Source organism: Eutrigla gurnardus, assembly GCF_963514095.1.
Source record: "Eutrigla gurnardus genome assembly, chromosome: 3".
Taxonomy (NCBI): Eukaryota; Metazoa; Chordata; class Actinopteri; order Perciformes; family Triglidae; genus Eutrigla; species Eutrigla gurnardus.
The window spans coordinates 23,622,003-23,636,139 of record NC_139917.1 but is presented as its reverse complement, the minus strand read 5'-3'; the positions used below and the strand labels follow the sequence as shown (position 1 = coordinate 23,636,139).

At 42.3% G+C, this 14,137-nt stretch overlaps 1 protein-coding gene across 1 annotated transcript in view; it reads left to right on the top strand.

Annotated features, from left to right (window-relative positions):
* Positions 1 to 13,236, top strand: part of ctnna2 (catenin (cadherin-associated protein), alpha 2) — a 263,054-nt gene extending 249,818 nt beyond the window's left edge. Inside the window, exons 15-18 of the mRNA XM_084005035.1 lie at positions 1,560 to 1,741; positions 3,099 to 3,204; positions 10,397 to 10,531; positions 12,096 to 13,236. Coding sequence (XP_083861161.1) covers positions 1,560 to 1,741; positions 3,099 to 3,204; positions 10,397 to 10,531; positions 12,096 to 12,383 — 711 coding nt within the window. The 3' untranslated portion in view covers positions 12,384 to 13,236. The remainder of the gene's footprint in view (positions 1 to 1,559; positions 1,742 to 3,098; positions 3,205 to 10,396; positions 10,532 to 12,095) is intronic.
* Positions 13,237 to 14,137: the final 901 nt, after the last annotated feature.

Genomic DNA, 14,137 nt, shown 5'->3' with positions numbered 1-14,137 from the left:
CTAGGGTTACAATATTGTAACCTTCGTTATGGAGGTATATAGGACTTGTGGCTGGGCAGACTTACAGTGGTTGTTTTGTCATAGATGAAATAAATGGGGGTGCATTTGCCCCAGAGCCAAATGCTGTGTGCAACACATAATTCATAGCGACACCTGCAAAGTGAATGCACGTTTGCTCTGCTGAAATCAGCAGTCTGTTTTAAATTGTTTATTCCTCATTGTGCAGTCTAAATACATATTAACTTTGTATTTGTTTTAAGTGTGAGCAGTGTTTTCACCCCACACGCGGTTTAATGGGATTTGCTGCCTCGCTGTTGTTTGTGTGTCTTGGCACCAGCAGCAGAGGAAATCTACACTGGGCTTGAGGGGGCTGGTTTTGCTTGTTGTTTATGCCGTTCGGGGTTTTATTCAAGCTAACCGCCATCAAAGCCTTGCACCACTCTGCTCACACAGTGATCAGTAGGCCAAAGCTCATGGACACATCTGTTGGTCGCTGATGAGAAAGTTGTGCCTCCATGCTTCTCTATTTCTGTCTCTAATTTATTTTATTTTTTTCATTGCGGGCCTCCTCCTGTTTCAGCTCATATTCGTCTCAAAAGAATTTCAGAAGTCATCTATATTTTTTTTGTTTTCAATTTCCTCCTGACACATCTAGCGGGGGGACATGAGCAAAGTGATGCACTTTCTCACTGAGCTCACCCCACAGCCACACACACCAGCTTTGCTGTGAGAGAGGGAATAAGGAAGAGGGGAAAAGGAGGACAAGGGCGATTATTTCATTAAGAGAAGAGCAATTCTTGGAGGACAGTCAATAATAGATGAGGTTGAAAAACAATGGTGACTTCTTTTTTTTTACTATACTCGCTTTCTCCCTCTGCCTCTCAAGTCAATAGAATCGACCTAATGGAAACCAGGTTACTCTTCCTTCCATCTCACCTCCCTGACATAACGTTGAACAAATGCATTATTCATTCTCTGGTCTAAGAAGCGAGGTAATTATACATTTATCTCCAAAATAATACCGGGTTCTTACTGCGCCTGTGACCTTGCCACAAGATTTATGCCATTTTGGACCTGCCCCCAAAGGCCGCTGAGGAAAAAAATGAAGGCAAAAATGGATTTGCTCTTTATGGATATAAGATGTCAAGGGGTTTGAAAAGGTCCAGTCATTAAATGTAAAGTTTAGAACTTTATTTTGAAGCTTTTCAGAAGGGCAGGGATAGTCATACGCCAAACTTCAAGTGTTCAAATTTTGTAGGGCGGATTAAAACTGGACTGGACAAGAAAAAAAGTACAAATGGTTCTACAGCTCTTCACTTTATATTCTTTCCTTTATTCTCTTTCTTCTTAACTAATCCCTCTTCTTATTCACCCCTTTCCTCATTTCCCTATCATCCCCCCCTCCCCAACCTTATCTCCCTCCTTTACCTAAATTCTTCTCCTCTGGTATTTCCCTCATTCTGAGCAATACTTCCAATTTATTCAGCTCAAATTTACTCGCTAACAGCCTCTTCCTGCTGTAATGCTTTTGTTTCTCTCATATCCCCTGTCTCCTGCAGGCTATCATGGCACAGCTTCCCCAGGAGGAGAAAGCTAAGATTGCTGAGCAGGTGGAGAGCTTCAGACAGGAGAAGTGCAAGCTAGATGCAGAAGTGGCCAAGTGGGACGACAACGGCAATGACATCATTGTGCTGGCCAAGCAGATGTGTATGATCATGATGGAGATGACGGACTTCACCAGGTAAAAAGCAGCTGCTTTTAAAACTGCAATTAAAGATTTTGATTGCTATGATAGCAGTAGAACCATCTAGCTCATACATAAACTCTAGATGGAGATATCTGACATGTAAGCGTTTTAAATGCAACATTATGTCCACCAGCTATTCACTTGTTTTGTGCCATTTGTTGCTGAGTTGGTAGTGTGAAGAGGGTTTCACTGGAAGCAGCTGCCTGCTGTGGCTAAAAATAGTGGTAAAAGCGAACCAAAATGAAAACATTGTGCCATGGATCCAAAACCATGAGCTAAAAAACAAGATGAAACGTTCTGTACAGCTGGTTGTGAGAGTCAAGTGATAATTATCTGTGGGATCATCGCTATGAGCAACCCCTTTCAGTTGTTTTTATCCATTGTTTATATAAAAATATTGCACCAGCGAGTTAAAAAAAAAGTGACAAATGGGATTGCTCAGAAACAATCTTGCGTTTGCAATGCCTCAGAGGATGCCTCAAACTGTTTTTCCGAAAGGCAAAGGGACCCAGACAACCTTTGTTTTGCTCAGACTTTGTAACCCTGTGATTCAAAGATATACTGGCATAGATAATCTGTTTGCATTTAGAGTCTTGTCACTTATGTTTACTAAAAGCCAGCAGCTTTCCTCTCAATCTCCCCCATCTGGGCTCAGCATATCAGGGAAATCCCTAATGCCTGACTGATGGTTATCTGTCTCGTGTACGGATTTGCGAACCACTCCACCGTCATATGGCATGGCACGAACCAAAAGGACAAAATAAAAGAAAGAGCAGAGCCATGAGTCATTAGTCGTGAGTGATTATGGATGTGGTGCCTTGACTGCACCATTATTACTTGGCATTGACCCCAGCTACTCAGATTGGCTTGAACAATTGGAAATTTAAGCTTAGCTGGCTAAACATGAGATCTCATAGGCAGGGAAGCCCAATTATGTAGCCACAATAACGTTTGCAAATCAAGACAACACAACACAGAACAAAGGCTCGGTGGGTTGACCATTATTTCTCTCTACGGTTCTATTTCCTATTGTAACTGCTTTGAAAATTTCTCCTGTTTTGCTGTTAAAAACAGAATTAATTTGTTTCTCTGTGATCCAAAGCACAGCTCTATCATGCATCATTAGGGACAAAGGTATACTGTATTTGTTATATTATTATATTTACGATCTTGGAAATAGTGTATTGTTGGTGGATTGTAATGACTCATATTCTATACTCCTCCAGTCCGCCACAGCAGATTAGCTGCTGCTGCTGTAGGAGCTCAGAGGTGAGCTCCGCATGTCTTCTGCCTCTGCAACTCCACCCACATGACTGTTTCCCTTCTTTTTTGACTCTTTGAATACTCCCAGAGGCAAAGGCCCCCTGAAGAACTCCTCAGATGTGATCAACGCGGCTAAGAAGATTGCGGAGGCTGGTTCCAGGATGGACAAATTGGCCCGCGCTGTTGCCGATCAGGTAGCTCTGCAACTGTGCCTGCCACAGTCTTATACTTTCTATCGGTCTTAAACGGTGTGTCATAGCTGGCGGCGGCAAAGGTTTTGAGTCGGAGCAAGTGGGCATGGCCATCGGAAATCTTTACTGTGGGTATTGACGAGCCCGGCGGGAGCAGCGGACTGTGATGCTGCGTGACTTTGTCTCTCAATGGGGCCCAAAGCTGAGAGAGCAAGACAGCAGAACCAAGTTGTGTCTCTAATATAATTAGCTCCCGAACGAGGTGTTGCATTCATTATCAGATGAGTACTTCTCTAAAATGTGCTGACAGGCCATTTTCAATATCTAATCAATCAGTGCTGTGCCTAGGGAAGACGGGAGTGGAAAGAAATAGGTGTGTGCACGATGAGTGTGTGTGTATGTGTGTGTGGGTGTGTGTGTGCGTGGTGCAAATGAAGTGGGAGGTATTTGAGAATGCAGCACTCCAGGTGATGCGTAATGTTCTTCTTCATTTCCTCTGTCTCTAATAAACAGCGAGAATGAACTTAGACACAAGACTCGCTGATTTATTGCGGCAGCCTGTTGTCATTGTAATTGCAACTGCTGTTAGCTAGCGAACCCTTGGAATAATCATTGTTGGTTTCAGTATCGCACGCTGGGCCTCTTTCCATTGCTGCTTAGCTGAGGAAATATTGAAGCCCAAATCTTTACAATGAGAATTGAGAATTCTGACTATTTCTGAAGTCCTGGAACTCACACGAGGCCCCCCACACGATCCCCAACAAAGCCGCCGCACCTTTGGCCAAATTTCAACTCAGTCACTGTTATTTTGTCATCAAGATGTAGAGGAAATACACTGTTTTATGGAAATGACTGCTGATATCCAAGCAATATTTATATCTAGAAAACACTGAATCAATCATACCTCCACAAAGGCTGCACAGTGTTGTGTCAACCTGCATGTATCGGGACCTTTGTTGTTTGTTTGTTTGTTTTTTGGGTCCGTGCAAAAAGCTGTAAACATGACGCTCGACATATAACACCTTATATATTTGACATAGCGTGGTCAGCAAACATTGGCTTATTTACACACCCAGCAGACACAGAGCAATATGTTACTCTCCTTTCAGCTCAGTTTGGCCTGAGAAATGGAGAAAAAAAAGTTGCTTTGTCTCAACCCAGCTATAAAAATGTGATGAAAGCGTGAGACACACGAGTATACTGAACAAATAAAGTGATTTATTCACCAAAAAGTAATAGAAAATAAGTCAAACAAATGGACGGGAGGAAAGTCCGTAGTGCAGGGACGCATGAAAACGTAAGCACGATGATGTAAGAACTCAAAGATATTGTGTGAGGGGAGATCTGCCCACCGAGGACTGCTGCTGCTCAGGCTTTTATGCATGAGGCACACAGGGCCCGGGTGTGTCCCATGCTACTGATTACCCTCCAATCAGGTCTGCAGCCCTGGGGACAGAAAGCACAGACACAGCAGAGGGGTCGTCACACCCCGCCGTTTGGTGCTGGGCAGGAAGTGGACCGTTGCTTTATCAGAGCTTTCTTTCCTCCTGCCTGCTGTACCTGCTGACGAGAGCCAGGAGGACCACGATTTCTACTGAAGGCATTTCATACTTCCTATAATCATTTCACATTCATGAAGGTGGCAATGTGTGACATCACAACAATGCATGCAAACCTTCCGCTGTTAGCAGAGCAAAGAATGAGTCAGTTTGAGTGGTCGGAGACTCTGCTGGGCTTTCAACTGACCAGAAGGCATCTTTAGTCACCGCTGGCACCGTTCTCCTCCGTCACACCGTCCGGCTCCCCAGAGCATATTGCACGCCAGCAGAAAGTTTCAAGGCTGTGAATGCATAACTCTGTCTGCCGTGCGGTAATTACCACAAACAGAGAGATGATTTTTGTATATTTCTGCATTCGCCTTGTTTTCTAAACATTTCTGCGTCTTTCCATGTGTGAGAACATTTGTCTCGGGGAGCCTGTCTCTCGCGCTGCGTCACGGCTCGGGTGCACGTTGTTTACTGCGAGATCTGGGGCAGAAATGCTAAAGTAAGCATGAATTTTCATCCGTGCGCTTATGCATTCATTTTCTTGGCCCGTAGGCTGGCGAGTGATGATCAGTGTTTAACAGGGTTTAGGTGGGAGTGAATCTGTCACATGGCAAATCACTAGCAGAGCCTGTGTCTGAATCAACAGTTGCTGTAATGAAAAGAGCAGGTGGCTTGCCATTTTTAATTCTCACTTAAATGGTTCCTGGACCAGCGTTTACTGAATATTCAAAGCCTTCTGTTACACTTCCAGAGACATCACAGCAATGTTCATTCAGTGAATTGAATGAGGTATCAAAGTTAAAAACAGCCAAAGTTTGCTTTTAGGAAGCGTCTTATTTTGAATTGCACAACAAATACCGCAAGTTTATTTTTTTTGTCTTTATTCACGACGAAGAAGACAAGTATTTTGCATTCGCACATTGTCATGGATGACGTGTCTGCGTCGAGGTCGCTGTGGCTTGACAGTAAGAATAAAGGCTGCTCCAGTGCTTTCAGACCGGTCCCTTAAGTAGCAAACCTTGTCGCCATGACTCCACATCAGGCCTATTGATGAACAAGTGTGAAGCAGGAGGCAATTCTGTGTGGAACGGTGGAAGGACGGCGAGCTCTTTCATAGTCATTTAAGCACAGCACTTGACGTCGACAAAAAAAACCCTCGAGGAAACTCACGCCATTTCACTCCAGCAATGCCTTTTTTTCTACTCTATCCCCCCCGAATGCCTCCTACACTCACAAGCTAGATGGCGGAGGACAGCTGTGCAGACATCAAGCGCACCTTTTTCCGAGACCATCGTCATTCATTGATCGTCGAGCATGATGCATTTGCATGTGTATCACTCTGCTTGAGGCGGGCGGCGTTTGATTACAGCACCATCTGGCTTCAGGCTTACCTGTGCATGCGGTCGTTGATGTCTGTACAGTAATTATGTTAAGGGGCATTATCGTAGCTTAGAGTATTGTTATGTGAAGTTCCTCAAACAGGACTAAACAGTACCATTCTTGGGGAGCTATTTTTAGACATGCTTGATACCGTTCTGTGAGTATTTACAGCAGCAGGGAGGTGTGGGATTGACTCAAAATAAGCTACAGAAGCAATGCTCATTTTAATGAGTGATCACTGATGGGTTTTTAGTAGTTTTGGGGACAAAATGTCGATGGTGGAGTAAGAAAATACTAAATTTATTGTTGGTAAGGGTCTTTTGTTGATAATAACACAATCCGGTTCATCACCTCGTCCTTACATTCAATAAGACTTTTCTTTCGCATTGCACTCAAACTTTCAGTTTCCAAAATAGCTATTTTTTAATTCTTTAAATTACTTAAACGTGTCATGTTATTTCTTTCTCAATGCCGCTAAACACGTGTAAGTTTGAAGCTAAGTGTTCAGACTTCCAGGTTTCACGTTGTTCGTCACAGCGGAAGGCCCCGTTGCATTGAATGCAGAACAACAAGAGCAAATATCCCGTCGCCTCTACTGACAGCAGTGAAACCAAGTGTGACTGATGTGTAATTAAAGTTTTTTCAAATATTTTCTCTGCTTTAAAAATGATACAAAAGTCAGAGTCAAACAAGCATTTCTGAATGCATAAAAGAACCATAAATAACTCCCACGAGTCACACCAAATCTAAAAGTATGTTTATCATTCCACGTTCACATTTGGCTCCAAGAAGGACGCTTTACTTTAAACCACCTTCATTGCCATCTTGAGCTGTTGAACGTGTTATTGAGAAGTCGAATCAGTGGGTCAAACTACATATAGCTTGAAGAATCCCATCATGCACCTGTCCTTTTCACCTCACACAGTAGCTCTTCCTCCCACTCTCTTGTACCCAAGGCAGAACTGAGACTGTCACAGATAAAATATTCAGTTTATACAAAATTACATTTATTTTTAAGACATTCCTATATGTTCCTGTTTTGGGGGGAGATATTGCATACTTTCACCATTACACATCCTTTAAGTAAATCAATAATGCCTTAAGAAGAGCAAATGGATTATCCATGCTCTCACAGCACACAGTGGCTTTGTACTGATGTGTATGTTGTAGCATGAAAGGTTGCAGTAACAGCCTCTAATGTAACGACAAGATGGCAGCGCACATATTCAAAGAAAACGTTTAAACGATAACAAGATGTTCTTATGAATCGCAGCAGCAGGTCTCTTTGTTAATTGTGTTAATTAATGGTGATCCATGTTCCTTTTTCTATTGAGGATCGACATGCCAGATTGTAGAATAAAATAGAAGGGAGAAGGAAACCAAATCAACTAGTCATTTACACACAACGAGTGGTTTGAATGCTAGAACACAGTGTGAGCTCAGAGATGCCAGAGAATGGATGAACAAATAGAATGATCAGTTATCTTGAAGTAACTATCAGAGCGTTTAGTCCAGTCAGCTAGAAGGCATATTGTTTTAAATGCTCTATTTGAATCCGTCCTAGTGTCTATATGTCATGTCTCCAGTATACTATTATATCCAGAAGTGCCACTGAAGAGAAACCAGATGAAGTGGAGAAAAAAAATAACCCACTTAGTATTTTTCACACGTTGGATAATTTAGGAAAGGTCGGTCTCAGTCCGCTTAAAAATGCGGCATCAGTGTGAGGTGTGACTTGTGTTTTGACACACTCTGCCACGATGTGATGCGTCGGCCTCATCTCAGCACCAGAGTTCACATCATCTTTCTGAATTATCCATCAGGAGCACATTTCGTCCTTGTTGGGCACAATGTTGGGGAAAAAGAGAGGCTGAGTAAAGTCAGGCAGCGAAACCACAATCTGGAATGATCGCTGCTTCAGTGTGGAGGACTTTGGCCTGGCAAAGTCATTTGGAATCTGTGGAAGAAACTGAATTTTAGTCATCTGTACAATAGGGAACAATTTAGTTTGCATCAGACTTGCCTGGGGCAGTGTGTGTGTGTGTGTGTGTGTGTGTGTGTGTGTGTGTGTGTGTGTGTGTGTGTGTGTGTGTGTGTGTGTGTGTGTGTGTGTGTGTGTGTGTGTGTGTGTGTGTGCGCCAGTGGTGTGAAGTGCAGTTAGCAGTGAAGCTAGCCAGGACTGGCAGTGCGGTGATGATGCCCAGGGAGACGCTTCCCTCTGCCTCACTGGCTGCTCTGATAATGCTCATAACTTTATATGTTAATCGTGCCATTAATTGCTCTTTGCCGTCGTGTTAGTAGGTTGAAGAAAATAACATTTCATTTTGAAAGACTGTGTTTTTTTGTGACCATCAGTGAAGGGCACTTGTTGCCAATCGTTTAGGACATACGTCTTCAAATCCATCCCGTCTTACACCACCATGTATTCAGATCACATCCTGATGTTCAACTCGCCACCCTCCTCTTCCCGAGCCCCACAAGACAAGGAGATGAGCTGTGCATTTCCCCACACCGTGCTGCTGAATGTCCTAGTTAGGACCGTTTAATATTAATGGCAAGAAGGAAGGTGTTGCTACACAATGATGCTCGCAGTGTTTAAGCAGCTGATGCAGTATTGTTAACCCACTGGGAGCTTAGTGGGCCATAGCTGACTCTGGGAAGGCTTCCAGATGGAATAATAGGGGCAAACTGTGTGATAGTAGGAAACCCGGGGAGGCTGTCCTCGTACTCCCTGTTGGTCCATTTGCTGCACTGTGTGATTGCTTTATTTGGCGTTGAAGTAACGAAAAAGGTCAGCGGGTCCAGGTCAAGACTTCTGCTTTTAACAAAAAAAACAAGGAGGGGTACATAAAGCTTGGCTGCCGTGGAAGCAAGTCTTTTCTCGAAGCATTAAGTCCATTCATTGCTGATTGATGTTTTTCTTGGGCAACATGCAGTGACAAACTTGTTTCATGTGAAATGAATTTGAAATGAGTTTGACACCCTGCAGTGTGACTCAACGTGCCTTTGAAAGTCAAGCTTGAAATAAACCACCAACAATAAAAAAAAAATAATTTAAACAGCATTTTTCCAGGCTCGGTGCAGAGAAATGTAATTAGTGACACAAAATGCTCTCATTTGAACGGCTGCAACTTCAGAGACGGCGATTCCTAAAACAATCCAATTTGGTAGAGAATTCACATCTCAACCATTTTTGGGAGAACATACACCATTCAAACCAGATGGCAGTCATGTAATAAGCAGCTTTAGAATTTACCACTAATGCCTGAAATATGGCCAAGAACCCTTTTTTTCCCTCCAAATTCTTTGGCTCTGTTGACTTGATGGCTTTATTTTCTGTCATGATATAATTATATCCTTTCTGTCAGCTAGTCAACCATTGGCGCTTTGTTCATCACAGATGATCCAGTTTTAACCTAAAACAAAGCACCGACCGACTGGATTAACCGGCATTACAGCGCTTCGCGGCGTAACACCGCGACAATCCCAAGAGTTTGGCCATGGTGCTCGAATTGAGAAAACATTTTTCCGTAGACGCAGAAACAGGAAAAGAGAAGTCATTATGCTTGTTTGCATTTTGGCCTGTAACTCATAAATCATAGGTCTTCCTGACATGTTTGAGACCTTGTGGATCAGCACAAATCAATGACTCAATTCGATTCATTTATTGCATATATTTGACCCAATGATGATCAATGTCATCCATGTGAATGCTACTCTAAAAATCACTACGCTTTCCCTCGTCCATATTATTTCAGTGACTTCTGAATGTGAAATTTCCTTAAGCTCAATTTTCTGCTCACTGTAGAGTAAATTATTGTCTTTTACCTAGAAAGTAGTGAGAGAGTAAACAAGGGAGTGATTTCAGACACAACCTGTGCCAATATGTAACAACCAAGACCAAGAAACAGAAGAGATATTGTAACTCAACGAGAGCTTTATGGTTAAATAAAAGGGGAAAAAGCACATTTGACAGGATTGGTATGTAAATAGGATATGAGGTAATCCCTTGATTTCATACAGAGGGGATGGATTATATCACTAGATGTTTGTCGTTAAGATTGCACAATCTCCCAAATCGTGCATTCATATTTTTTCTACGACCTGCTTTGTTTTTGCATTTTTTAACAAAATGGCTGATTGTAAAGTGATGAAATGTAATACAAATATCTACCACGGCCTTATAAGCATGTAAAGCAAATTTGAGCTGCTCTGTCAAAGCCAATGGCTGCCTATGTGTTTTGACAATGTGGCCCTTGTCTTTTCAGTGCCCTGATTCAGCCTGCAAGCAGGATCTGCTGGCCTACCTGCAGAGAATCGCCCTGTACTGCCACCAGCTCAACATTTGCAGCAAGGTGAAAGCTGAAGTTCAGAATCTGGGTGGAGAGCTCATCGTGTCTGGGGTAAGTCTATCCATACAGAGCAGCACATCACCGACTTGGCCAATTTCAGACCATTTTTACGCTCTGCACTGCGGGTGGGCAAACCTTTTAGTCCAAGGTCATGATGGAGCAGATGAAAGGTCATGCAGAATACGACTGATGCAATTATTTCAGAACGATTGCCATCTGATATTAACAGAAAGATGCACCACAGGCTTCTTTTCCATTTGTGTTTTTCATGCTTCATGAACCCTATTATCCCTGGTCAAACTAAAATCAGTCAATTATCCCATACTGTTCGCATTTGACATTTAACTTAACTAATAAGCGGGCATATTCTCCATTTCAAAGCATTGGGTTGTGATAAAGAAATATTAAGCTTATAGCAATATATTAGTTTGGGAATTCAGAATTAGCTTCTCCTCTCAACTCTCCTAGACTTCCTTTGCACTGTTGGTAGAACAAATCCACCTGCAAAGCAGATATTTTATTATGTGAGTGTAACTCCATCTTCCTAAAGCCTAAAAATACTCTTTGGTTCGAATAAATGGAGAGTTATTTAAAACATTCAAGCAGAAGACAGATGGGGCAAAAGTCTATTCAGTATCATCAACATAATCATGTGAACTTTCTTTATTGATCAGTATGTATGCAGGTGTGTGCATCTGTGGATATGTATTTCATGTCAATGTTTATATGGTATCGATGCACCATCATATACCTCACCGGCATCAAACTGATCGGGTATCAATTCTTATTTAATGTTTAAAATGACAAATACCATCTTTGCCTTGGAGGACAAGCTCAACAGCATACAATACTTTCTATCCTTGGATACTCAATTCAGATACAGAAAAAGTCCACAAAACAAACTCTCTAACAGTCTGAAAAAAGGGAAACCCCTCAGGAAGAGCAACAGGCAGCTCTCCCATGCAGCATAGTAAACCCATCCACTCTAAGTATTAGTATGAGGTTTTCTACGAGGAGAGAAAAACAGGAATTGGTTCATTCTTACTGATTTTGTCGATAAAGAAACGTCCCTATTTACTGCCTTCATGTGGTATTTCCTCTAATTAAGTCAGACTTGACGTTTATCTTTGCTTTGGGCTTCCTTGGGTCTTGTGTTGATACAGTTCATGATTTTTCAGGACTCTATTATAGTTTGTCTCACATGAGATATAAGCCCTGCTGAGATATTAACCTTTTCATGGTGGCCAGCTGGATTCCACACTCATTAAATCTAAGCAGTTGACTTGTCTCAGTGTGGGGTAGGAGGAGGCCCACTGGCCGCCGACCCTTAAATGTCAGCCAAACAAAACAGACGGAGGCAGAGGTACGCCTGACCCATGCCTCCGCTAATTAAGAACTGCTCAAATAAGATGTCACAGAGCGAGGGTCATGCTGCTTAATTGACAGTTGCCGCACAGACCTCCTGGATGTCGGATGTAACTCATGCATATCCTAATGTTCTTGATGAGTTCATGAAAGTCATTGCACTTTTTTCTCTTTTCAGACAGTTTGGCTTTTTTGACCCTTGGTGTTTATCTCTCCCTTTCCCCTCCAACTGTCTTCGCCCCCCCTGTAGCTGGATAGTGCCACTTCCCTGATCCAGGCAGCCAAGAATCTAATGAACGCAGTGGTGCTGACTGTAAAGGCATCGTATGTAGCCTCCACCAAGTACCAGAAGGTGTACGGGACCGCGGCTGTTAACTCGCCCGTGGTGTCTTGGCGCATGAAGGCCCCTGAGAAGAAGCCTCTGGTAAAACGGGAGAAGCCCGAGGAGTGCCAGACCCGCGTGCGACGAGGCTCCCAGAAGAAACACATCTCCCCCGTCCAGGCCCTCAGTGAATTCAAGGCCATGGACTCCTTCTAAGGAACAACAAAAACAAAACAAAAAAACGTCATGCTAACACAAGAAAAACAACATGAAACATGACAAGTGACAAGTTGAAGAAAAAGTTCCTTTTTACATTGTGTTAACCCACCTCTGTTTGCCCTGTGTGTGCTCGGTGACACCTCAGGAGGACTACAGTACATATTAAACTGCCACACTACGGCTCCCGTGAACACTGGGCCTCGTTGCCAGCAGGCAGCCAACACACACTCAACACTATTTATCGATCTTAATGTAGCTTAATATGTGAGAGCCAAAATGTGACACAAACGAGTAAAAAGAAAAGAAACATATCAGAGGAGGACTAAAAAAGAAAAAAAAAAAAAGTTGGCAGTTGATATAGCTATATCTTTAACGTGCTACTGACTGGCTGCTTGTATACACATTTAAACTGTCTGAATGGAAATCCTGAATGGTTCAGTAGAGGAGTTATTCTAAAGGGAATATGTCAATGTTGGTATGCTCCCTCTTGATATTTTTTTCAATTTGAATGTAACCTGTAGTGCTAGGAATAATTTATGTTTATGATACCTGGAAGTGTTGGCATCTGAGTAGTTTTCTTGTTCCTGATGATCATAATAATAATATAATAATTATAATAATAATCCATATGGTGTTTTTTTCCAAAGCACACTTATGGTCTATTGTATTGCCTTTTTAAATTCAATTTATTTAATTATTACATCACTAACTATGATGACCTTGATTGGAAGTTGTGTAGCGTATAAATATAGACAGAGAGGTTTGACTAGTTGTGGTTTGCTCAGAGAATAGGAATCCCTGCATACAGTACCTTTATATTCACCCTTCTCTAATAAATCCCTCAACTTCATCCTAAAGGTTTCATGTCTTTCTTATTGTCACTTTTGCTGCAGCAGCTACCGATCTGAGTATTACAGCCAGTGATGCTACTTATTAATCTGAAAGATCTGACATAATCATCAGACAGATTGCCACCCAGGACCCCCAGATGAAAAGATTCCAGAGGAGGAAAAAAATCCATGACAACTAAACACTTACAAGAAAAGACATATTGATTCAGGGTCACAGGTCAAGCCCCATTACTTCACTGTGATTGGAGATAATTGCTTAGGCCAGCAGTGTTTGTGATATTTCCCCATGTCCTCCACACAAACACTCTACTGACTAAAATATCTCAACAACTATTAGCCATGATTTTTTACAGACATCGATGGTCCCCGGAGGATGAATTCTACTTAATTTGGTTGTCCCTTGGCCTTTTCTCGAACACCACCAGCAGCTTTAACGTGTTCTCTTATCCAGTGAAATATTACCACACAATATGGTACAAACATTCATGGCACCCAGATGATGTGTCCCAATAAGTGATGATCCCCTGATTTTTGCTCTTGCTCTCCCATTTAAGTTAATTGTATTAACGACAGTTGGATAAATTGCCATTACATTTGTTGTGAGCATATTCGCTGAGTTAAAAGTAAAGTCATTGCCATGGTATTAGACTCTTTCAAATACAGTTTATCTGTTTGTTTTTTTTACCTTCGATGTAATCGACAGTTAAAGCTGATGGTTTCACAGTTAACTGCTGACTGCATGTCGATGTATATAAGCCAGTATTGACCACTGAAGTCCCTGTCAATCTCTCTTAAGCCTGCTGAGTTGTTGAGGGAAAGAAAGGAGGGATTGGGAAAGAGGAACAGCTGTTAGATACCTGGGACTCAAACAATGCCTAACACATCGCCCGTCAGCAAGAC